This window comes from Pelobates fuscus, chromosome 2, assembly GCF_036172605.1.
Source record: "Pelobates fuscus isolate aPelFus1 chromosome 2, aPelFus1.pri, whole genome shotgun sequence".
Lineage (NCBI taxonomy): Eukaryota > Metazoa > Chordata > Amphibia > Anura > Pelobatidae > Pelobates > Pelobates fuscus.
Genome location: NC_086318.1, coordinates 151,418,896 through 151,444,236, shown reverse-complemented (window position 1 = coordinate 151,444,236; position 25,341 = coordinate 151,418,896). Strand labels below are relative to the sequence as shown.

At 50.2% G+C, this 25,341-nt stretch overlaps 1 protein-coding gene across 1 annotated transcript in view; it reads right to left on the bottom strand.

Moving 5' to 3' along the window:
• ECEL1 (endothelin converting enzyme like 1) overlaps positions 1-25,341 on the bottom strand; it is a 187,090-nt gene that overhangs the window by 39,880 nt on the left and 121,869 nt on the right. The window contains exons 12-13 of the mRNA XM_063442842.1: positions 23,482-23,533; positions 16,939-17,006 (exon numbers count right to left, since the gene is read on the bottom strand). Of these exons, the coding sequence (XP_063298912.1) occupies positions 16,939-17,006; positions 23,482-23,533 (120 nt within the window). The remainder of the gene's footprint in view (positions 1-16,938; positions 17,007-23,481; positions 23,534-25,341) is intronic.

The following is a 25,341-nucleotide window of genomic DNA, read 5'->3' as shown; positions in this document are numbered from 1 at the left end:
ATATATATTTTTAATATGATAATCCTTTCTTTAAATTTTGAAAATAAGTAAATATTTTTTTTTTAACTGAAGCATATGTACATTTTTTTTTTTTTTTAAAAGACATGATCTTTCACCCATATTCAGGAACCTTGGGTGAGACTAGTGGTGTACTAAGTGGGGGCTAAGGGGAGGAGCGGTCTGCCCCGGTGCACAGAAGTGCTTCCCATCACAGTGGGTACAAGAAGCAGAGGCTCTTCAACACAGGCAGTCTACCTCAGGTGAGGCTGAGCAGGCACAGGGAGGGGAACTATAGAGGGGAGAGGGGGTAACGAGTGAAGGGGAGGGGGCTGTGGAGGGGAGAGGAGCTAAAGAGTGAAGGGGAGGGGGCTGTGGAGGCAAGGGGGGCTAAAGAGTGCATGGGAGTGGGGGTTAAAGAGTGAAGGGGAATGGGGTCTAAAGAGTGAAGGAGAGTGGGGGTTAAAGAGTGAAGGGGTGGGGGTTAAAGAGTGGAGGGGAGTGGGGGTTAAAGAGTAAAGGGGAGTGGGGTCTAAAGAGTGATGGGGAGTGGGGGTTAAAGAGTAAATGGGAGTGGGGGTTAAAAGGTGGAGGGGATTGCGGTTAAAGAGTGAAGGGGGGATAAAGAGTGGAGGGGAGTGGGGGTTAAAGAGTGGAGGGAAGTGGGGGTTAAAGAGTGAAGGGGGCTAAAGAGTGGAGGGGAGTGGGGGTTAAAGAGTGAAGGGGGTTAAAGAGTGAAGGGGGATAAAGAGTGGAGGGGAGTGGGGGTTAAAGAGTGAAGGGGAGATGGGGCTAAACAGTGAAGGGGAGAGAGGCTGTGGAGGGGGCTAAAGAGTGGAGGGGATTGGGGGCAAAGAGTGAAGGGGAAAGGGCTTAAAAGTGGAGGGGACAGCAGCCAGCTAACAGCAGTAATTAAGTTGAGGAGAGCCAACTTGGGCTGGGTATTAGAGAGTTCTATTACTATATTGTAAATGGGGGCCAGAGTGTTAGAGCGAGATCCCTCTCTAGGGCCCATTGTACTCCACTGTAGTGTCTAATGGGGCTTTAGGGAATCTTTCTAACAGTAAAAACAATTGTGGTTGTTTTTTCTTTTTGGGGGGGGGGGTGAGGGAGGTGGAAGCTGGGGGCGGAGGAATGCCAAATACAGGATCCGCCTTGGGTGCTAAATGCCCTAGGTATGCCACCGGGTCAGACAGTGTTTGAAAACAGTTAGCCTCTGTGTCAGTTTTCAGACACTGTCTGACACAAGGTGAATATGAATAAATATGAATATGGCTTATAAGAAAGGTATAGATGAGGTTTTCCTACGCCGGACGAGATAACGGCATAAACCGAGTGCTCCCTCCAGGCTCAACACTAATACCCGCCTAACCTGCTTCAAACAGCGCAATCATGGGCAAAACGCACAAGCCACAACAGGCTGCCTCGGCTACCAACACCCCAAGGGGGTCCCAACCAGCGGGCATGCGCCAATACCTCACTGCTCAGGCCGACCAAACTTCGCAGGCCTCGAGTGACTCAGAAGCCTCGGGCCTAGCACGCCCGGCCTCACCGCAAGACGACGGCCACGAAAAGGTACCGCAAAAATCTAATCCACCCCAAGCCCAGCCGGACTGGGTGTCAATCAGTAACCTACCCACCACAGCTGACTTAAAAGAGGCGAATGCGCCCCTCCATAAATCCATTGCAGGGGAACTCCATGCCCTAAGGGAGGATATGCAGGAGATCCAGCACAAACTGGCCCAGTTGGAGGCGTACTGTGACCACGTGGTGTCGGCACAGAACGCGACCACGAGCACCATACAAAGACAAGAAGTCCAACTTCGCCAAATGGCCCTCCATGTGGAGGATTTAGATAACCGAGGGAGAAGACAGAACATAAGAATAAGGGGCCTAACCGAGGAACTGGACCAGACCACCCCAATACGTGGGACTCTGACGGAGATATTTAACGCCCTGTCCTGCTACAGAGGCCAAACACAGCACCCATCGAATTTGTTAGGGCGCACAGAGCCCTTAGGCCCAGGGGGGCACCAGACTCCCCCCCCCCTAGAGACGTCGTATGCTGTTTAACACACTTCCAAGTGAAAGAAGACATCCTGAAAAGCACCAGACACAAAAAGCAAGTTCTCCACAATGGCACAGAAATACAATTATACCCGGACCTTTCACCGGCAACGCTGGCGTACCGACGGGCCATGCGCCCACTTAGACGAGTACTGCAGACCAACCGGATAAGATATCGGTGGAGTTTCCCCACCGGAATACAAGTTACCACACCTAACGGCCCGTTCACGATGAAGAACGACGGAGACCTGGGTGACCTCGTGAAGGACCTACAACTGCCCCCACTACAAATGGCGTGGCCGGACCCGATGGCCTTCTACACCTTCTCACCTGAGGTACAACGCCAGACGCAGCAACCCACCAGACCCAGGAGAACAAGGCAGCAGACCACTCGCCCCTCGCGCGCCAACATGTAAGGGGCCGTACACTACCTACCACCCCAGGAGCCCACGTAGTGCCGGCTGATGATAAGATTGAAGCCACTTGCTCCCAACCCAAGAGACTAGAGACACTGGACACATCTTGCTGAACTCCTCTGAACCGCAAGTATACAGCCCACTGGGCGATACCCAATGGGGCCCCATATAGCCATGGTGGGAAAGAGACACTGAGGGGCAAGATCCACGAAACACGAGCAGGAGGCCGGCAAGGGCCGGAACGGACGCCCGGTCCCATTGAGCCCTCCGGTTTGCCAGAATGCTCTTGGACTATGTGAGATAAAGCAAGGGGAGGGCGAATGGGAAAAGAGAGTACACACGCTTAGGCCTTTCCACATATGGCAAGAGGAGCTGGGGGGCAGCTCCTGCCCCGGCTGGGCCCGGTCGCCGGAACCCACCTGCCTTGTGACGAACCTCGGGGAGCAGGCGGGGGGTGGCCCGGTTGAACATCGCAGGAGAGGAGGAAGCTATTACAGACAGGACAAACAGCCCGGTAACAAGCTCTGAGCAGTCACCCACTATCAGGTGCACTGATAGGCTGCTCCTGGTAGTGGGTGACTGCTCAGAGCTTGTCACCACCAGAATGCCGTCATTGCAGAGCTCAGCAGTGTGGCATTTTTTTTGTGTGTCTGCCTCTGACAACAGCGATGCCATTTGCAACCTGTGCCAAAAGAAACAACTGCTTTCGTACAACTGCTTTGCGAAGGCACATGATCGCACATCACAAACACCTATGGGATCAACACATGAGTACAAGCAGCACACAAACTCAAAGCCGCCATCCTCCTCCTGGTCCAGCATCTTCAGCCACGTCAACCACTGCTGTCCTCCTTGCCCCCTCTCAACCATCCGCCACTCCGTCTCTCGCCTTGAGCAGTTCCTGCTCATCTGCCCAAAGTCAGGTGTCTGTCTAGGACATGTTTGAGCGTAAGAAGCCAATGTCACAAAGTCACCCCCTTGCCCGGCATCTGACAGCTGGCTTGTCTGAACTCTTAGCCCGCCAGCTTTTACCATACAAGCTGGTGGAGTCTGCGGCGTTCCAAAAATTTGTAGCTATTGGGACACCGCAGTGGAAGGTACCCAGACGAAATTTCTTTGCACAAAAGGCAATCCCAAACCTGTACTCTATTGTGTTGGGGCAAGGGTCAATCTGACCACTGATACCTGGTCTGCAAAGCATGGTCAGGGCAGGTATATCACCTACACTGCGCATTGGGTAAACCTGCTGACGGCTGCCAAGCATGGAATGCGTGGCTCTGCAGAGGAGTTGGTGACGGCCTGCTGCCACCTCCTCTACTCCTCCTACTCAATCCTATTCCATAAACTCCTTGGCTGAGTCCTCTTCTGCTGCTGCGTCTTGCTCCACATCAACGGATACCCCCCAGGTACTATTCCACATCCCGGATACGGCAGTGTCTAGCCGTCTTGGGGTTGACTTGCCTGAAAGCAGAGAGTCACACCGGACCAGCACTCCTGTCCGCCCTGAACGCACAGGTGGATCAGTGGCTGACTCCGCACCAACTGGAGATCGGCAAAGTGGTTTGTGACAACGGAAGAAATTTGTTGGCGGCATTGAATTTGGGCAAGTTGACACATGTGCCATGCATGGCACATGTGTGTAATCTGATCGTACAACGCTTTGTGCATAAGTACCCAGGCTTACAGGACGTCCTGAAGCAGGCCGAGGAATTGGCGGTAGCGGTCAAACAAACCAAGCCAGGCAAAAGTCCGGGACCGGACGGCCTCCCGACAAAATACTATAAGACCTATGCCGAGGATCTTTATCCACCTATGGTGGAAGCCTTTAATGCGGTAAGAGACGGGAGCCATATCCCTAAACAAGCCCTGACGGCCCACATCACCGTTATCCCCAAAGACGGCAAGGACAGAGAACAATGCGGGAACTATAGGCCAATCTCGCTTATAAACTGCGATATTAAACTACTGGCCAAAATTCTGGCTACGCGACTCACAAAGCACATCCCATCACTGGTCCACCCTGACCAGGTGGGGTTTGTAACGGGACGCGAAGCGCGAGACAACACCATTAGGGCGCTCACCCTCATGCACGGGGGAAGGGGAGCAAAAGGGGGCCTTCTCCTCCTGTCAACGGATGCAGAGAAGGCCTTCGACAGAGTATGCTGGGTGTACCTCTTTGAAACACTGGCTCACGTGGGGCTGGGACCCCACCTGCGACAATGGATAGAAGAGCTGTATAGGGAACCAACGGCCCAGGTGCTAGTCAATGGGGCGTTAACAGACGTCTTCACCATACACAACGGCACGGGACAGGGCTGCCCCCTCTCCCCACTCTTGTTCGTCCTCGCTCTGGAGCCATTCCTCACGCATATCCGACAAAATGAAGGCATCACTGGCCTGGTAACAGGCAACGTACACCACAATGTCGCCGCATATGCGGATGACCTTCTTTTTATGGTGACCAACCCCAAAATCTCCCTCCCGAACATTCAGAAGGACCTATGAACATTTGGAGACATATCTAACCTGAAAATCAACTACGGAAATCATACATTCTCAACGTAAGTATACCTGCCGCACGCACGGACCCCCTACGACACAGCTTCCCCTTCCAATGGGCCGAACACAAAATTAGATACCTGGGAATTTGGCTAACCAAGCAGAGCGGGGACCTGTTTAAAGAAAATTTCACAGATACGCTACAAACGTTCCAAAGAGACATGTGAGAATGGTCATACCTGCATATATCGTGGCTGGCCGCTCTCTGGACTTCCCTGGGGCCGAGACACGGCCGAGAGGGGTGAAATGTTCGTATACACAAAGCACACCCTGAGAGTGTGGAGGAGGGCATCGAGGAATGGAAACATGTCACCGTACCCCTCTCCCCCTCCTACCACTGACACACAACGCCGACTTCCCCCCCAGGACTGGACCCAAGGGCCCTCAAAGACATCCTTCCAGACACATCACCACGCTTACATCACATCCTTCAGGCAGGGAAATGTAAAAAACGGACTTGCTGGGAGAGACACCCCTGACCTTCATGCACCAATTTAGATACGCCCAACTGGCCAACTTCATCCTTGCACTGCCACAGGGACCAGCACTCACTAGAAACCGGACTACACTAGAAGCGGTCTGCGCACATCCGGACCCGCTCCCGCATGGAGTATCCTTCCTATACTCCATGCTGCAAACAGAAACCCCATCCGGGACACCCCTCTTCATGGTAAATTGGGAGGCTGCCCTTAGCACCACACTCACAGACACGGAGTGGGAATCCATCTGCTACCTCACACACCATTGCTCAACCCATAGTAAAACGCAAGAGAAAGCTTACAAATTACTTACGGTATGGTATAGGACACCGCACCTCTTCCACCAAATAGACCCAGACCACTCCAAACTATGCTGGAGAGGGAGGAAGGCACCCTAAAACACATCTGGTGGGATTGTGAGATGATCAAACCATACTGGGAGGGGATACATACAATTCTAAAGAAATTCACGGACGCCCCCCCCCCCCCCGCCCCCCCTGGAACCGCCAGCAATGCTCCTACACCACACAGCTGTTCCCCACTCTAGGTACAAAAAAAGGATTCCAACAGAGACTCAGAACTGACGGACACCATGACACAGACAGATAAGACCCAGAACTCACACTCCAGACGACAGGGGACAACAGACAGCTGACCCACCCAGACCCCCCTCCTCTTCCGACTAACCTCTCCCCACCGACCCACGCTGCACATCTACCCCAACCCACTTAAATACACCTGCCCCTATAATGGATCTCCAAGCCCCAAACGGAGGCTCACACAGATAACCACGAACCCCCAACTAATCGGGCATACAACCCCAGTAACAAATAAGTCAACCAAACACTGTAACCTCCAAAAACCTCTGGGGCGACATGCAATGCACACAACCACCCATCCGGAACCACGGAACCCAAAAACCACGAAAGGCACACCCCTAAAAACATATACGGCACACACGAAGCTAACACAAGGGACATATGTGCCCAACATAGACAAGACGGTACAATCTAGAGGGAAGAGACCTGCGAGTCGCCTAACTATAGAGGTTGGGATGGAGGCCTGCAAGCCCCAGCGTGGCTATAGTATAGTACGAACTGCAGCTGACATGTAAGAACCGAATAATAGACACTGTCTAATCCTATGAAAGGTGTTAGCGATACTATGAAAAAAGCGGTGGTGCTCTAGGGGAAACGGGTGCCCTTTGCCTAACTATGAAAGCAGATGGTGGCCTCCCACTGTACGCCATTTCTTCGGTACTGCCGTGCGGAGTCGGGGGGTATCGGATCTGTGACTGAATCCGTCCTACCTGCTAATCACCACAAGGAGTAGCACAGACCAGTTGTTACTAAGCCACACGAGGTTGGGCGCGGATTGGACCTCTCCCAGCTCTGCGCTGCACGTGCCGCGGCGCCACCTTGCAGTGGGGATAGGCTCTGCATCATCGCTCCATTCTGTCCCCTAGTGGGACAGGACTTTAAGGGGCAAGGACCAAAATATAGGGGGGATGAATGGGAAAGAAGAAAAAGCTACTTAGTTTTACTTTTTCCTAATGACTGCAGTTAACGGATCACACTCCACATACCCCAACAACATGCATACTACTTTCTACTTTTACACAACGAAGGATATTTGTAATTGTGGTCAAATTCAATTATTTTTTGACATTCTTTATTTATAGTATTTTTCAAAGTAAGGAGGGAGACAGAAAAAAGAAAAGGGAGGGAGGGGGGGGGAAGCAAGGTATACTTTACAGAATACAGTACATTTATGGACATCTTGATAGGCTATCCAAAGTCATAAGCGATTACCGCTATACCTATACGGTTAATATCTAGCCAGCCTGAACTGTTTGAGTGGATATGCCAAGTACATCAGCTAAATCTGTAATATCGGAACGCTGGACATCGAGCCTGCCTGTACGTTTCTTGAGGGGGGGAATCCCGCCAAGTAGCGAGCAAATGACACGGAAAGCGGGTCGATCTGGGGTAGTAGAGGAGTGTGTACCCAGGTCTGGGTCGGGAGGTGGAGGTCACCCGTCCTGGGAGAGTACCTGGCTCGTAGTGAGGGCTGGGCTCTAGTCACTGAAAACCGTGTCTTGGGACTGAGGGAAGGGGGGGGGAGGGAGGGGGGGGGAGGGGGGGAAGGAGAGAGGGGGTAAGGCTGAGTCCAGGGCTATCCCCTGGGGGTGCGGAACACAACTGCAAGTTCAATCGCCTATGTTATATTAATGGCAGAGTAGGCCGGTCAGGCCTGTCCACGGGCTATGTAGGACGTCCATGGAAACCACAGGAGTGCACATTTGTCCGAGCGATCCTGCAGGGAAGCGGTCAACATTTCCATGTTATGTATGTCTTCTACCTTATCCACCCATTGTCTATATGTTGGCACTGTCTGGCTTTTCCAGAGCAGGGGAATGAGACTTTTCGCGGCAGAGAGCAGGTGTATCGTGAGCGTTTTCCGATACCTTTGAACCGACATGGCTGTGTGGTGCAAAAGCATTGGTAGCGGTTGCAGTGGGAGGTCCGGGTCTGCAATTTCGGTGATCTTAGAGTGTATCAGCCGCCAGAACGGGACAATGCGGGGGCAATTCCACCAGATGTGGAGGGTAGTGCCCGGGGCAGAGCCACATCTCCAGCATTCGCCAGAGGAAGTGCCACTCATACGTTGAAGCATGTCTGGGGTTCTGTACCATTGCGTGAGCAGTTTATAGCTCATTTCCTGATACTTAGAACTAATAGAGCACTTGTGGGTTAGGAGGAAGATTTTGTCCCACTCCTGGGCTGTCAGGTGCGTCCCTGTCTCCCTTTCCCATTTTGCCGTGTATCCTAGAAGGCTTTCGTTACCCAGAGCTTGTAGCATAGTGTAAAGATGCGATACGGCATGATCTAGGTGTTTCCTGTCTGTGCATAGGCGCTCGAAGTCCGTTAAAGGTCTGTGTATGTGATCTAAACCCTGGAGGCTCATGTAATTGGTCCTCACCTGGTGATAACGGAACCTATCCAGTGTAGTCGGTCTCTGTGCCGTCGCCACGTCGGTCAGCGGTTTAAGGGCTCTGTCTCCCGTCCATTGTCGAAGATAGATCCAGTCCGTCTGTGTGAAATTTCGAAAAGCCGCGGGGGGGAGACCTCCTGCTAGTTGTGGGTTATAGGTCAGAGGCGTAAGTGGGTTCGGGGATGTAGTGAGTCGGTGTGCGAAACGCAGTGTGCACCAAACCTTAAGGGTAGCGTCGATAAGTGGGTTGTGCGTCCGGAGTTCCGCGAACGTGAGGGATCCAAGCCACAGCCTGGCTGGGATCGTCCCCCCGGCCTGGTGCACCTCCATGGGTACCCATCGTTTGGCCCCAGGGTGTGCATGCCAGTCCACAACCCGTTGTAGATGTGTAGCGCGGTAGTATTGCTGCATGGAGGGCCGCCCAGCACCCCCCGCCGATTTTGGCCTCTCTAATGTGGCTCTACGGATGCGGGAAGCGGAGCGATTCCAGATGAAGTTGCGTATTTCCCTCGTAAGAGTGCGGAAAAACGCTTGGGGGATCGCGACAGGTAGGGCCGCGAAAAGGTACAACAGTCTAGGGAGGACATTCATTTTAAGTGCCTGGATGCGGCCAAACCAGGTGAGATATTGTGGTGTCCAGCGCAGAAGGTCCTTTTGAATGGTCGTTAGGAGGGGTGGAAAGTTAGCTGTGTACAATTGGGTCAGATCGCGTGTTAGCCAAGTGCCTAGGTATTTTAATTTGGTGGGTTGCCAGGAAAAGGAGAACAGGCTTTTCAGGCGGTCGGCGAAACCGGGGTCATTAAGCAGTGGCATGGCTTCCGATTTATCAAGGTTGAGTTTAAGGTTGGAAACTTGACGGTACTCACGAAACGCTTGAAGAAGGTTAGGAATGGAGATCAGAGGTTGTTCAATAAAAAACAGCATATCATCCGCGTAGGCGGCCAGTTTGTGTTCCTCTGCTCCCAGCGACACCCCTGTAATGCCCCCATTCTGTCTGACCGCCTCCAGGAATGGTTCAAGAGAGAGGGCAAACAGGAGGGGGGACAGGGGGCATCCCTGGCGAGTGCCGTTACTGATGGGGAATGGTTGTGTGAGGGTCCCGTTGACTCGGATTCGCGCTGTCGGTGTCGTGTATAGTGCCGACACCCAGGTGCACATTTGGGGGCCGAATCGAAAGTGTCGGAGGGTAGACGCGAGGTATGTCCAGTCTACTCGATCGAACGCCTTTTCGGCGTCCGTCGAAAGTAGGACAGCCTCTCTCCGCTCAGTTGTAACCGAGTGTATTATATTGAGTGCTCGTACCGTGTCGTCCCTGGCCTCCCTCCCTGCGATGAATCCTACCTGGTCTGGATGGACCAGGTCAGGGAGAAGTGGGGAGATCCGTCGAGCTAGGGTCTTGGCAAAAAGTTTCAGGTCGCAATTCAACAATGATATTGGTCGGTAACTCGAGCAGTTAGTCGGATCCTTCCCTGCTTTGGGGATTACCGTGATAGTGGCAGCTAAGGTATCAGTGGGGAATTGCCCACCTTCACGAATCGAATTCAGCCCCAGCAACAGTTTTGGCAGGAGGGTGTCACTGTACGCGCGGAGGTACGCAATCGGTAACCCGTCAGGGCCGGGGGCCCTATGTGGCTTCATAAGTTTCAATGTGCCTTTGAGTTCCTCAAGTGTTATGGGTTGCTCTAGGGCGTCTGATTGATCTAGGGTGAGTGTCTTGGAGATGTGTTTGGTGAGGTAGTCCGCGACTCTCTTCTGATGTGTGTGGGTGTCCGTCCCTGGCGTGGTTTGCGATCGGTTGTACAGGTCTCTGTAGTATGTCTGAAAGGCGTCAAGTATCCCATCCGGTCGTCTCGTGCTATGTCGGTCGTGTGTGTTAATTTTGTGAATGTGGTGTGCCCTCCTCTTTGCCTGTAGCATCTTCGCCAGAAGCCTACCGCTTTTGTTGGAATGTTCATAGAAATATCTGGCTGACTTCGTAATAGTGTGTAATAGTCCCTGGGAAAGGTGATCTCTAAGCTCTCTCCGTGCAGCTGTCAGTCGTAGGTAGTCGTCGTCGTCTAACGTTTGTTTATGTTTGGCTTCCAGGTCTGACACTTTAGTCGTGAGGTCTGTGAGGTGTCTGCGCCTGTCATTTTTGCGCTGTGTACAGAGGGCGATGTAATGACCCCGTATAACACATTTATGTGCCTCCCAGACCGTCAGGGGGGGGGTGTCAGGTCCCTCGTTCGTGTCAAAGTACTGTAGGAGCGTTTGAAGCGTGGATGTACGGACGGCAACGTCGTTCAGTAAGGATACATTGAGTTTCCATTGTCTGTCCCTAGGTTTGTGGAGGGGCGAGCTCGTGCGAACCTTAACTGGTGCATGGTCAGAGTGGGTCGTGAGTCCGATATGGGCATCGTGGAGTAGTGAGAGGAATTCCTGAGGCATGAATATATAGTCGATACGACTGTAGTTGCGGTGGACATGGGAGAAGTGAGTATAGTCGCGACCATCAGGATGTGCGGTCCTCCAACAGTCCACAAGGCCCAGGCCGTTCAACGCCCTAGCAGCGGTTCTAAGGCAGTGGGGGGGGATTGTGCTGGACCCGCGGGACGTGTCTCGGAGCGGGTCAAGGGGCATATTTAGATCGCCCGCGACCACCAAAAGGCCCTCCCTGAATTTACCAAGTTTTGTCAGAGTGCGGGAAAGGAAAGTGTGTTGTCCACGGTTGGGGCTATATATGCAGGCAAACGTGTATTTGTGGTCAGCAATAGTTCCCTTAACGAAAAGGAAGCGGCCCTCGGGATCAGGGAGAGTTTCCGTGTGGCTAAAAGGCACAGAATTCGCAATGAGTATCGCTACACCTGCTCTCTTAGACGACTGGTGGTTGGCATAGTAAGCCAGATTGTAACGATTATTTTCCAGTTTGGGCGCGTCAGGGCCCCTAAAATGCGTCTCCTGCAGGAAAGCCACAGACACTCTCTCCGACCACAGACGGCGCAGCAGGTGGGAGCGCTTCTCTGGTTGGTTGAGGCCCCCGGTGTTATTGGACCAAAAAGTGAGCAAGTCTGGTGTAAATTCCGTCCGCACCCCCGTGGGGAGAACCCCGGGGGGAGGGGGATCCATAGGTGGGGGGGGGGGGGGAGGGAAGGATCAAAAAGGTAGGGGGGGTAAAGGCAACTAATGAACCTAGACCGGTAGGTGGTGTTCAGGAGACAATAAAGGTCTAAAGGGTCTCGCCGGACCCCGGTCTTATGTACAGGGAGAGTTCAGTTGCGGGAGGTGCGGAGAAGTCTGTAACGGAGGCTGTCGCGGTAAAGTGTGGGTGGTCAGCGCTCGTCACCCTCGGCACCCAACCCGCTATCCGCGGTTAGGTGTCAGGGATTTCACAGGTCGGGGGGGGGGGGGGGACGACGAGTCCTGGGATGCTATGGTGGGCGGGCCAGGAGGTGCCGCCGGCTGGAGGGGGCACAACTATGGCGCAGTCATGAAGGTGGGAGGTGGGGGGGGGGGGGGGGGTCGTCCACTGCCTGGTGGAGGTGAAACACAGCTTACACCAAAAAAGCAATTAAATCATCAAACATTTACAGTCCAAAGTATGATAGAGATCTAAGCTTAACCCAAGGAAGGTCTCTGGGTTGACGTTGGGGGTGTGGAGGGGATCTGGGTGAGCGGCCCGGAAAAACATTGCAGAAACCTAGTAATAATCGAAATCTGAGACAAGACTGCAAGCTGACATTGGTGGTTGAAGTTATGTTCATAAGTATGCTAAGGGTATCCTGTGGGTAATTTAGTAATCACATCGCCTCTTGTACCGCACTTGCGGGTGCGGTCCAAACCGCTCCACTCGGACCCCACCCGGAGGTTAAACATGTGTTTAGGGAGTGCCGGGGACATGGGTGTCACCACTTACACAAGCCACGGCGTCTCAGCGTGGCACGTGGACCTGGAGTACCAATGGCTACTCGATGGGGGCATAACCAGAATACCCCAAGTTAAGTGTAGAATGTCAGCGTGCAGCCTCACCACATTTAACAAATAAAAACAAATCGTTGCATAAAACAAATACGTTTACCAATCGCCTTCTAGAGAGCGTTAACATGTGAACCATCTAAACCTCAGCGTTGTCCTAAGGAGCCTGGGCCCTTGCAAGGTCCGAATCTGCCCGTATGGGCAACACGCAGAATGCGGGTAAGACTGCGCTGGGTACACAACATGAACTGTATATTCCGCACTAGGGGGGTCGGGGTCGAAACATAGAGGCCTCCACAGTGGCCATGACTGTTAATGGGAGCGGGATATAGAGTGCGGTAGTAGCGTGCAGGGGGGGGGAAAAGCAACCGCACAGGTCTGGCTTACGGCATCATGTGGCGAGGGCCCCAGGTAGCAAGCTGTATGTTATACAAATACTAGCTTCACCCGCCCCGGAGGGGGGGCATATGGCTTCAAGTGGGTAAGGGGGGGGGCGGTGCACTAAAGGTAGCTAGGGCATTGTATGAGGAGCAGTAGGTGACTAGGCTGCCTGTTTCCTAATAAAAAAAATTTTGTGGAATCCTAACTAGCAAAGTAAGGAACTGGGAACATGTAAATGCAATTGTAAATACAATAAAGAGAAAAATATTTTACTGTTACCAGGAGCAGGAACCATCACCCGTAAGGGTGTTTAACGTACAGGTTGCAGATATAAGTTCATGCCCACGGAGTTCAGGAAAGCACGGCCCAGTCCCCCACCCCATAATGGCAGAAGCAAAGCGGTTAGCTGTGTGCGGCCTGCCAAGCAAGCAGCACCCCATCCCCTGTGAGTCCCCAAGGCCCGTGTTGCTAGGTGACATTCTCGTCCTCGGCCAGGACACCGGCGGCCTAGGCCTGTGGATCATGTCCCCCCTTATGTCGCGGAGTGGAGTCGTTAGGTGCCGGCAGGAAACAAAAGTCCTCATCTGTTAAGCGGGAAAATGTGTGAAGTAGTGGGCCATGGTCTGTGAGGCATGGGTTCAGTAGGAAAGCGGTAAGGCCTCATTCTTCCGGGCCCTCTGGGCCGCCACGGCGTTGCGGGGGGGGTGCAGCATGGCCCCCTGTGAGGTTCTCTGCTGCCGGGTAAGGTCCAGTGGGGCGAGCGGGCGGGAACTCGAGAATCCAGTTCGGGATATGTACATGTGGCAGTCCAGCAGACTGTAGGAATCGGGGCACATCATTAGGCCAGCGTAGCGTGTGCCAGCGGTTCTCGGTCCTAGCTTGTAGGCTGAACGGGAAGCCCCATTTGTAGGGAATCCGTTTTTCGAGCAACATGTTCGTCAGGGGTTTCAGCGCCCGACGGGCATCCAGCGTGAGAGTCGACAGGTCCTGGAACAGCCAAATCTGGGTGCCCATGTAGGTGATCGTGCGCTGGGCCCTGGCCGCCCTCATTATGGCTTCTTTCTGCGGGAACGAGGAAAGGCAACAGATAACGTCTCTGGGCAGGACATCTCTCCTGGGGCCCCGTAGAGCTCTGTGGGCACGTTCCAGTGGAATGTCGGCCGGTGAGTCGTCGCCTAGCAGTTGCCTGAAAAGGCCAAGCAATAGATCGCGGGGAGACTCGTCATCCGCCTCAGGGAGGCCTCTCACCCGTATATTGTTACGGCGGCCTCTGTTATCCAGGTCTTCGACCTGTCTACGCATTTCAAGCAGGATATTCCCCTGACGTGTCATCGCTAGGTCCGTGGCTTGTTGGTGGTGCGTCGAGTGGAGGCGGTGTTCCTCCAGGTCAGTCACCCTCTGTTCCAGGACTGTTAAGTCCCTACGCACCCCAGCAATCTCCTCTCGGATGATGGTGCGCAGTTCAGTGATCATGGCAGCTTTATCACCCCTCGTAAGCATGTTCGCCGAGATGAGAGCTAAGTCCCTGGACATCTGGGTAAAGGCATCCGCATCTGGTGTTCTCTCCGCGGAACCGGTCGTGCTGCTGGCGCTTGGGGAAGGAGGGGAGGTAGGCGCCATCTTGTCTGCGCCTCGTGTGCCTCCAAGTTGTTGTGGGGTGGACATAAACTCGTCCATAGGACCCAAACGCAGGTTCGTGTGAGGCGTGGGAGGGTGGCGAGGGGTGTTCCGTCTGGGTTTCCCCATGTGGGTCGCGGGTTTTGCTCTGTAATCGGGCTTATGCGGGTTGGGGCCTGGGAGCGAGTGCAGCGTGCGACTTACTCCATGAGCGGTCAAGCCACGCCCCTCCAAATTCAATTATAACACGCTCAATTACATGTATTGTGAAAGATGCATAAGAACCGATACAAGGGACCTGCGAGTCCGTCAACAGTGTGGGCCTGAAAGCCCAAACGGATATTAATACCTTCCTTTTAAATGTAATTCACCCTGGAGACCTGCGAGTCTCACTGCTTCCTAAAATTGAACAACGAATAATAATAAAAATAATATTCACAAAAAAAAAAGAGTAAAGGGGAGTGGGGGTTAAAGAGTAAAGGGGAGTGGGGTCTAAAGAGTGGAGGGGAGTGGGAGTTAAAGAGTGGAGGTTAAAGAGTAAAGGAGAATGGGGTCTAAAGAGTGAAGGAGAGTGGGGGTTAAAGAGTGGAGGGGTCTAAAGAGTGAAGTGGAGTGGGAGTTAAAGAGTGGAGATTAAAGAGTAAAGGAGAATGGGGTCTAAAGAGTGAAGGAGAGTGGGGGTTAAAGAGTGAAGGGGGGATAAAGAGTGGAGGGGAGTGGGGGTTAAAGAGTGGAGGTTAAAGAGTAAAGGGCAGTGGGTGTTTAAGAGTAAAGGGGAATGGGGTCTAAAGAGTGAAGGAGAGTGGGGGTTAAAGAGTGAATGGGTGGGGGTTAAAGAGTGGAGGGTAGTGGGGGTTAAAGAGTAAAGGGGAGTGGGGTCTAAAGAGTGATGGGGAGTGGGAGTTAAAGAGTAAATGGGAGTGGGGGTTAAAAGGTGGAGGGGATTGTGGTTAAAGAGTGAAGGGAGGATAAAGAGTGGAGGGGAGTGGGGGTAAAAGAGTGGAGGGGAATGGGGGTTAAAGAGTGAAGGGGAATGGGGGTTAAAGAGTAAAGAGTGGAGGGGAGCGGGGGTTAAAGAGTGAAGGGGATTGGGGGCAAAGAGTGAAGGGGAGAGGGCTTAAAAGTGGAGGGGACAGCAGCCAGCTAACAGCAGTAATGAAGTTGAGGAGAGCCAACTTGGGCTGGGTATTAGAGAGTTCTATTACTATATTGTAAATGGGGGCCAGAGTGTTAGAGCGAGATCCCTCTCTAGGGCCCATTGTACTCCACTGTAGTGTCTAATGGGGCTTTAGGGAATCTTTCTAACAGTAAAAACAATTGTGGTTGTTTTTATTTTTTTTGGGGGGGGGGGGGAGGGGGGGTGAGGGAGGTGGAAGCTGGGGGCGGAGGAATGCCAAAGACAGGATCCGCCTTGGGTGCCAAATGCTCTAGGTATGCCCCTGGGTCAGACAGTGTTTGAAAACAGTTAGTCTCTATGTCAGTTTTCAGACACTGTCTGACACAAGGTGAATATGAATGAATATGAATATGGCTTATAAGAAAGGTATAGATGAGGTTTTCCTATTTTTTTTTTACATATATTTAATTTCAAAGAGAAAAAAAATAATTACTTTCAAAACTTATATTTTGATGTGACAATTATATTGACATAAATTACTTCAAATGTTTACACTCACAAAATCCATTAAATAAGGTTATTTTTCCCATCTGAAAAAAAACAATGTATTATTTATTATTAAGCTGAACAGTACTTCATCACAATAACATTCAATCTTAATTAATGTATGATAATCCAGGGGGAAAAAAAAAGTTAAGTGAGGCATACATTTATTTGATTAAGTATCTTGCCTTTTTCTGATTAATTGTTTATTCATTTTATTATGGGAGAGGATTGGTTTAAAAACCAGAGAGTGGTTCATTTTATGCCAACATGATTCCGGAATATACAGTAGAAATACACCAAGCCAAAACCAGCTCAATTTTATCTCGGAGAGGATATACCCCTGAACATGATATATTTTAAAATGTGGTATTCAATGTTGCCTGATAGGCCACTCCACTACTTAAATGCATCTACTGACACATATGTATCTATTGCAATCAATTAAATAAATCAATGCTCTATGTCAGGGGTGCCCAAAAAGTAGAACCCCAGATGTTGTAGAACTACAACTCCCATGATGCTTTGCATGCCTTTAGAATGCATTTAGAATGACAAAGCTGAAGATGTTGTTTTACACATCTGGGGATCTACCTTTTGGGCACCCTGCTCTATGTTATAATGTATATGCTCTAAACAGTCACTAGAAATGTACAGTTAGTCCTAACCAAACTCAGTACTTGAGGTGTGCTGCATAGAGCGATGAAAATCAACCAAAAATTTGCAGCTCAGAAGTCTCAACTACAATTTCCAACCTTCGGTAGTATTTGATGTAGTTGCGTGTGTATGTAGGAGAGTGTAAATAATGTCATCTTACCCAAATCATCATACCCATGTGTTAGCTCATGTCCAATGATGGTGCCAATTCCTCCAAAATTTAATGATCTGCCAAGACAAAGACAGGCACATAATACCAACATATTCCTACTCGGACTACTCCCTGAACCTCGGATACATACGAGCAACCAAACTGAACAAGCTGTTTGCCATTTCACACTTTCTTTCATTTATTTAACATTTCTCTGATAGCACCCATCTACAGTGTTTTACATAAGTAAATACAGGACTGAATGTATATTTTTTATCTACAGAGCTTTTAATAAAATGTGTCTCCAAGTAAAGTGTGCTTCATGGAAAATCTTATTGTGCAGTTACATCTTGCCCTGACTGCAACGCGTAATCTAGTTCTAAAAATCGTTTAGGGACATTCTAAGCCCCAAAACAACCTTAGCTTAAAGGAACACGATAAGGTCAGGAACAAAAACGTGTATTCCTGACCCTGTAGTGTTAAAACCGACATTTAGGTGGCTTGACCCCCTTACCACCGATGAAAGGTAATAAAACGCACCATATTTGGGTCCTACCCTTGACTCGCCTCTTTGACTGAAATCATCATAATTAATGATCACCGCCAATCTTATGGATTGTCAAGGAGGCATGGAAGGGGCAGGGCCAAGCGCTGGTTTGGCCAATCACCTTCTCCTCATAGAGAGGCATTGAATCAATGCATCTCTATGTGGAAAGTTCAGCATCTCCATGCAGAGCGTGGAGACGCTGAACGTAGTCTGCAGCACTTCCCAGGGAAGCATCTCCAGTGGCCATTAGAGGAGTGGCCACTGGAGGTGTCTCTAGGGAGCAATGTAAACACTGCCTTTTCTCTGAAAAAGCAGTTGTGGCAAACTTGCCCTCGTCATGAGCTCCTGGAGGAGCCTGCTTGCTAGCCTGAGAACTATGGGCCCTGCTAAAAAACTGTTCGGGAACTGAACCAACCAACGAACTGCGGACCACTTCTGAGCGTATTGAACCTTGTTAACCTCTCCTGACACGTCAATCAGTGTGGGATCTGATTGTGCGGCTGGGTGGCCGCCTTTTGTATGCATGAACGCATGAAAATTGTGTGGCGGCCATCTTGTTCGCGAGAATGCAGGCAGCGGTGTTTGGGCGTCGATCACATGGAACTAAAATCGGACACTGAAACTCCAGAACACCGCTGAACTTGGACAAACTCCTGCTCCTTCCCCACACACGTCAGGAGAGCGCTATTCGGTAGGTTTGTTCGTATGGTTGCCACAATGCGAAGGCCTCATCTCACACTCATACTCACTCATAGGAACAGCGATTGTGATGCTCTGCATTTAACATCCTGCAGTAACTCCTACAATGTCAAGGTACTGACGGAAGCTTGGAAGATACTTCACCTCATTTATTCTTACATTGTTACTATATTTTCATGTGTTACTAGAGAATTGTTTCCAATTATACCTGTAGTTTACCACTGTAATTTTGTGTGCATTCAGTTTGTATTATTGCCATTTAAAGCGGCACTGTCATGCCGAATCCCGTTTTAACCCCCCTCCCGCCTCCACTACATCCAATTGACCCCCTAGTCACCTCCAAATACCCTTAAGCCCCCCAGATGACCTATTTATTAATCTGTTTTGTCTGCCCCGATCTTTATTCAGGGCGCCGCCATCTTTGTGTGGGTAGGTGAAGTCCCTGTGGGACACGTCATCTGCCCACACTAGATAGCGCTGAGATTCCCGCACATGCCCAGTGAAACACCTGGACATGCAAACGGGAATTTCATCTATTCATTCATTAGACAGACGAATGAATGAATAGAAAAAATCAGACGAACAAACTAACACTGAGTATCAGTGTTCGTTTGCTCGTTCGGTTTATTACAAGGAGGGAGCTACCGGCTTGCAGCTCCCTCCTTGTAATATGTACAGATAGAAGCGGCAGGGAGTAGTGCTCCCCGCCACTTCATAAGCCCCCCGGGTTTCCCTCTCACTCTATGGGGGTCAATATGACCCCCATAATAGCACAAGGGAGATTAAAATCTCCCGAATGTCCCTACTCGCTATACCGCGAGTAGGGGTATGTCTACTAAACAGTGAGCAGCCTGTAGAAAAAAATTACATAAATTACAATAAGGGGGGCGGACCTATTGTCCTTCCCCCCCTCCCCCACCCTGAGCGGCGGGTGGGGGCCATGAAGATAATGAGGGGGGGGGACCTACTGTCCTCCCCCAGCCCCCACCCCTGAGCGGTGGGTGGGGGCCCTAGATAAGAATGGTGGGGGGGGACCTACCGCCCTTCCCCCCGGCCCTCACCCCTGAGCGGTGGGTGGGGGCCCTAAATAAAGAGAGGGGTGGGGTCCTACTGTCCTCCCCCCGGCCCCCACCCCTGAGCGGTGGGTGGGGGCCATAGATAAGAATGATGGGGGGGGGACCTACCATCCTCTCCCCGCCCCCACCCCTGAGCGGTAGGTGGGGGCCCTAAGAAAACAATAAGGGGGGACCTACTGTCCTCCCCCCTGAGCGGTGGGTGGGGGCCCTAAATAAAGAGATGGGGGGACCTACTGTCGCCCCCCGGCCCCCACCCCCTGAGCGGCGGGTGGGGGCCCTAAATTAAAATCCCCCCTCCCCCAATCAAGGTGACTAGGGGTCCCAGTGCTCTGTGCCATTTTACACAGCGTGGGAAAATTCCAAAGAACTTTCCCACGCTGTGTAAAATGACACAGAGCACTGTGATTGGATGGTTTTCAAGCCATCCAATCACAATGCTCTGTGTCATTTTACACAGCGTGGGGAAATTCCAAAGAACTTTCTCACGCTGTGTAAAATGACAAAGAGCACTCTGAAACCCACCAATCAGAGTGTTCTTAGCCTAATTGCAGGGCGGGGCAAGGCTTTATAAGCCTTCCCCCGCCCTGCGTAGCTCAGTCTGCGCGGAGCCCTCCATGGGTGAAGATGGATTATTTTTTTGCGCTCAGGTTTTCTCTTTTTCGTCTGTTTGTTTTGGGGGGGGCGCTCAGGTTTTTTATTTATTTCAAGTTCGACGGGTATGATGGCTTTTTATTTGGCCTTTTTTGGGGCTGAAAAATGAAGATTTTAGAAAAAAGAAGACGTCAAATAGTAAGTTTAATTTTTTTTTACAGGTTAGTTATTTTGGCCCCCTCACTAGTTTTAGGGTGAGGGGGGTAGGTAGGGGATAGTTTGATTTGGGTGCGGGGAGGGGTGACTAGGGGCTTGGGACCCCTAGTCACCTTGATTGGGGGGGGGGGGTATTTTCATTTAGGGTCCCCACCCGCCGCTCAGGGGTGGGGGCCGGGGGGACAGTAGGTCCCCCCCTCTCTTTATTTAGGGCCCCCACCCACCGCTCAGGGGTGGGGGCCAGGGGGGGAGGACAGTAGGTCCCCCCCTTATTGTTTTTTTAGGGCCCCCACCCACCGCTCAGGGGTGGGGGCGGGGAGAGGATGGTAGGTCCCCCCCAATCATTCTTATCTATGGCCCCCACCCACCGCTCAGGGGTGGGGGCCGGGGGGAGGACAGTAGGTCCCCACCCCTCTCTTTATTTAGGGCCCCCACCCACCGCTCAGGGGTGTGGGCCAAGGGGGGGGAAGGACAGTAGGTCCCCCCCTTATTGTTTTTTTAGGGCCCCCACCAACCGCTCAGGGGTGGGGGCCTGGGGGGGACAGTAGGTCACCCCCCTCTCTTTATTTAGGGCCCCCACCCACCGCTCAGGGGTGTGGGCCAGGGGGGGGAGGACAGTAGGTCCCCCCCTTATTTTTTTTTTAGGGCCCCCACCCACCGCTCAGGGTTGGGGGCCGGGCGGTAGGTCCTCCCCCCACCATTCTTATCTAGGGCCCCCACCCACCGCTCAGGGGTGGGGCCGGACAGTAGGTCCCCCCCCTATCTTTATTTAGGGCCCTCACCAACTGCTCAGGGGTGGGGGCCGGGGGGGAGGACGGTAGGTCCCTCCCCACCATTCTTATCTAGGGCCCCCACCCACCGCTCAGGGGTGGGGGCCGGGGGGAGGACAGTAGGTCCCCCCCCTATCTTTATTTAGGGTCCCCACCCTCTGCTCAGGGGTGGGGGCCAGGGGGAGAGCATGGTAGGTCCCCCCCCTTATTGTTTTTTTAGGGCCCCCACCCACCGCTTAGGGGTGGGGGCCAGGGGGGGAGGACAGTAGGTCCCCTCCCCCTTATTGTTATTTAGGGGGCCCCCACCAGCCGCGCAAGGGGGGGGGAGGTTATTAGGGGTTTTTTTTACAGTGAGCAGCCATAGGCTGCTCACTGCTTACTAGACATGCCCCTACTCGCGGTATAGCGAGTAGGGGCATATTATTTACTAATACTAAGTCATCTTTACTTAGTATTAGTAAATTTGCCTGAAAGACCAATTTAGGTCTTTCAGCCTTTTAGTAGATAGCTCCCTAATAATTAGGGAGTTACCTACTAAGCGGCTGCAAGATGCAGCCGCGGCAATGAATAGGATCGGAGTTTCATTAATTAGAATGAAATTGCGATCCGAACAAAGTGCCGAATTGCGTTCTAAAAGAAACGAACATACTGTTCTCATTCAGTTAGAACGCAATTCGGCAGTTTCGTCTAAAATGACAGGAAGCATCGTGAGAACACCGAGGAAAGGTGAGAATTATGGGAAAATTTCTCTGACCAGCGGAAATTAAGCACACTTTGCTCCTCCGCTGGTCAGAGCTGGTCAAGCGGAGGAATCCTCCATAAGGCAAAGAGTCCCTACTTTGTCTTATGATTTTAAATAAAACTAAAGAAGACAGGAAGAAAAGAATAACAGATCCTGAGAGAGGGGGAGAAGAGGAAGAGATTGAGGAAAGGTAAGTTCGGCATGACAGTGCCGCTTTAATGTTTCAGACCAATATTTCATGTACACAGTTATTAAAGGAACACTATAGTCACCTAAACAACTTTGGCTTAATGAAGCAGTTTTAGTGTATTGATCATGCTTCTGATGTCTCACCACTTCCCACCCAGGTCCCCCCTAAATATATAGCTGTTTGAGATTTTCAGTCAGTTACCTCTTTATTCCAGCTGTTTGAGATTCTCACTCACTTACCTCTTCATTCACTTTACATTTAACCAATATCTGCTTCTCTCTGTTAACTCTTTTAGCCATCACCTCCAAATTTCCCCTGCTACCTTTTGTCTCAAATCTCCACGGTATCCTTTAGATTGTAAGCTCATGGGCTATCTAGCTAAGCACTTTGTATAAAAGAGCTTTAATGGCTAGTTATCAGCTTACTTACGGGCAGGACTCTCTCTCAGCCACTTGTATTTATCTGTGTATATTGTATGTTCCTCACTAATTGTACAGCGCTGCGGAATCTATTAGCGCTTTATAAATATCAGTAATAACTAAATAAATGGTTCATACGAACAAACGCTACCAAAAAGCGTTCGTATTTCGTTCGAGTGTGCATTCAGTATTTCTTTCACATGGAACTCCCGAAGTTGACCATCCAAAAGCACAAAACATCCTGGAACTGTTTTGGGTATAGGACCATGTGTGCAGCCAGTCAGAACTTCCACACAGTGGCGTTTCAACTGTGGATCTGAGCGCTTTTCCGATATGTTGGGCGCTCCGATCCACGCTATCCGGGGATGTATAGACTGTGGGGGTTCCTATGTAGGAAATATGTATTTTTATGTGTTTTCATATTTTGTATTGTTTTGCTGAGTCATGGTGACACTGTATCTCTTGGGCACATTGTGGGTGTGTTTATGGGTGTGTTTGTAGGTGTGTTTTGGGCGTGTCACTGTACTCAGATTCTGTATATAAGTGAGCCATTTGGCTGGGAATAAACAGTTCTTCTTCCCCCTTCACTAAGTCTTGGCTCGTGTTTGGGTGATACTGTGGTTACCCCTTCAGCAATACTATAATCACTGGCAGCAATATTCACTCTGGAGCTATCACAACTAGGAAGGGGCGACCACAGGTGGTAGAAACCCATCTTCAGAAGGGTATACCGCCACCACAGTGTTTACAGCAAAAAGGCTGCAGGGACTGACTGTACTTACTAGAACAACTACATTAAGCTGTAGGTGTTCTGGTGACTATAGTGTCCCCTTAATAAAGCATGCATCATGTCAGGTGTGATTAAAGTTAAATTAACAGAGCAGTAGATAAGAACTTCTAAAGTAAAAACACTGTGCTGTAAAACCTTTTCTGTTTTTAATGGCGGCTGTGGGATTCATAAATACAGTGATTTAAATCCTAAATGGCAGAGGTTAGAGTAGTGACACTGCAGTGACATTAGATATACATCCAAACTGTTGCAATAATTTAAAGTTGTTTTGGTGCTTAGAATGTCATTTTAATTGAAAACAAATCCCAGCAGCAGCTGATCTAAGGTTTTGGCAAAATAGCTAGTATTCATGCAATGTTACCCAGCCAAGCAATGTAAAAATAAAGTTGCAAAGTAAAGCCAGGCTTACCATCTGGTAGTGTATAGCTTTTTATGAGTTGAATATTCTTATTTAATAAAACCATATGCTCAAAATGTAAAGTGCAAACCAGTACAAAGTAACATGCACTTACTGTGGGAAGTCTGGATCATAGAGTGTTGGCTGTAGTATGCCTGCAGGGAACACTGGAGAGGAAAAGCATCTTATTGCATTACAATGCTAGCTTTGCAGTTTGAGATACCATTGATATGAATGTATTGGGAAACATGTTTAACACACATCCAGGTTGAATACAAAATTAAAAGTTACAGTTTATAAAAAAAGGTTTCTTCAAGTAATCACCAATAGCTAGTGTACTGATTTAATGTTAACAGCTTTACAAGAACACTTGAGCAGCTTTAAGGGAACACTCCAAAATAAAGCTGAGTGCATTATGTATGACGACTGTGTCCCCTTTTTTTCATTTTATATATATTTTTAGATAAATGGAATAATAAAATCTTTAATTTTATATTTCATTCCTTTTACACTTACCCTGCAGTTAACCAGACTACATGTATGTGTTTCTTCAGGAGCTAAGCTCAAGGGGTAGGTGCTTGCCCCAGCGCCTGCATTTAACAGTCTTCTGTTATGGGAAAGTCATGTACACATACTAACTGGCTGGCAAGGTTTCTCAATTAAAAGCCTCTGATTTGTCATTTACCAGCACATACGAGAAAGTGTGTGCCAGCGAAGAAAGGGAGGGTTTGCAGTATCTGCATATACTAGATCTGCAACTATTGCAAGCTAAGATTTCATACTGTGGTGGAATCTCGGTAAAAATAAATTTAGTAGGCCGAGATTACCACGTGGCATGTGTACGTGCATATGCTGACGTATCGATCAGTTGGTTGCACGAGGCAAGATACGATCAGTAGTGTACGGAGCATGTGTAAGAATACAGGATGTAGTATTCCCCCTCCTCCATTGTGCTGGACAAGCCATGCGGTCAAGCAGGAAGTTAATTCTTATTTGTATTGATTGGTCAAGAGAATGTGCGGGTGGAGCTTAATATGGGAGGAGTTATGTGCCTATATAAGGAGCCTGCACTATTGTCCGGGGCTCAGAACTTGTTGTATTTTGGTGACATTAGTCCCTCTGAGTCCCGATCGGTGATCCAATAAAGAATCTCTTCCTTCCTGAAGAAACCTGTGTCCATCTCTCTGTGCTTCGCTTCCGTCAGTTTCTCCGGTATCAATACATCCCAAAGAAAACAGACATGCATGGGTCCTATGGTGACATATTTACTAAATGGTTATATATTTCTTTCTTCTTCAACAGAGTTTTCCTTTAAAGTAACACTGTAACTCCGCTCCCCCCCAAAAAAATATTTGTATTTCATAAAAAAAAAAAATCTTTATGAAATGCTCGTAAAGACTGTGTTGGTATTTCATTGAAATACCAATGAAGTAAAAACTTACTAAATTGCGACTTCTTTGTCTTATGGTAAATTTTCCACTTGACAAAACTTCACAAAAAAAACAGAACTAACACCATCACTTATTTTCACTTCCCTTATCACTTTGCAAGATAATATTTATGGAGGCGGTTTTGCCGAATCCTCCACAGACATTAGTTTTGTATCATACCTCCCAACTGAGGAGAATAGGAATGCTGGTGAGAGGTGTAGAGGGTATGGGCACACCCCTTTCTGGCAGGTCAGGCTGGTATGAATACATGACCTATCGTGTTAGGTAAAGCCCACTGAAGGCAGACCCTGCAGGGAGCACTGATTCAGTGACCCTTGTGTTCTGAACATAGCGTGAGTGTGTCATGTGCTTGCTGGCGACAGCTCTCTCATGTTCCCAATAGAAGGATCCTAGGGAACTAAGTCAGACAGAACCCGAAAATCGGGACTGTAATACCATAATTAAAACACTTGTGAGGCACGCTCTACTCTCACACATGCATGAGAGTAAGACACTGTTGTGGCCTTCTGATAAATGAATCGCCA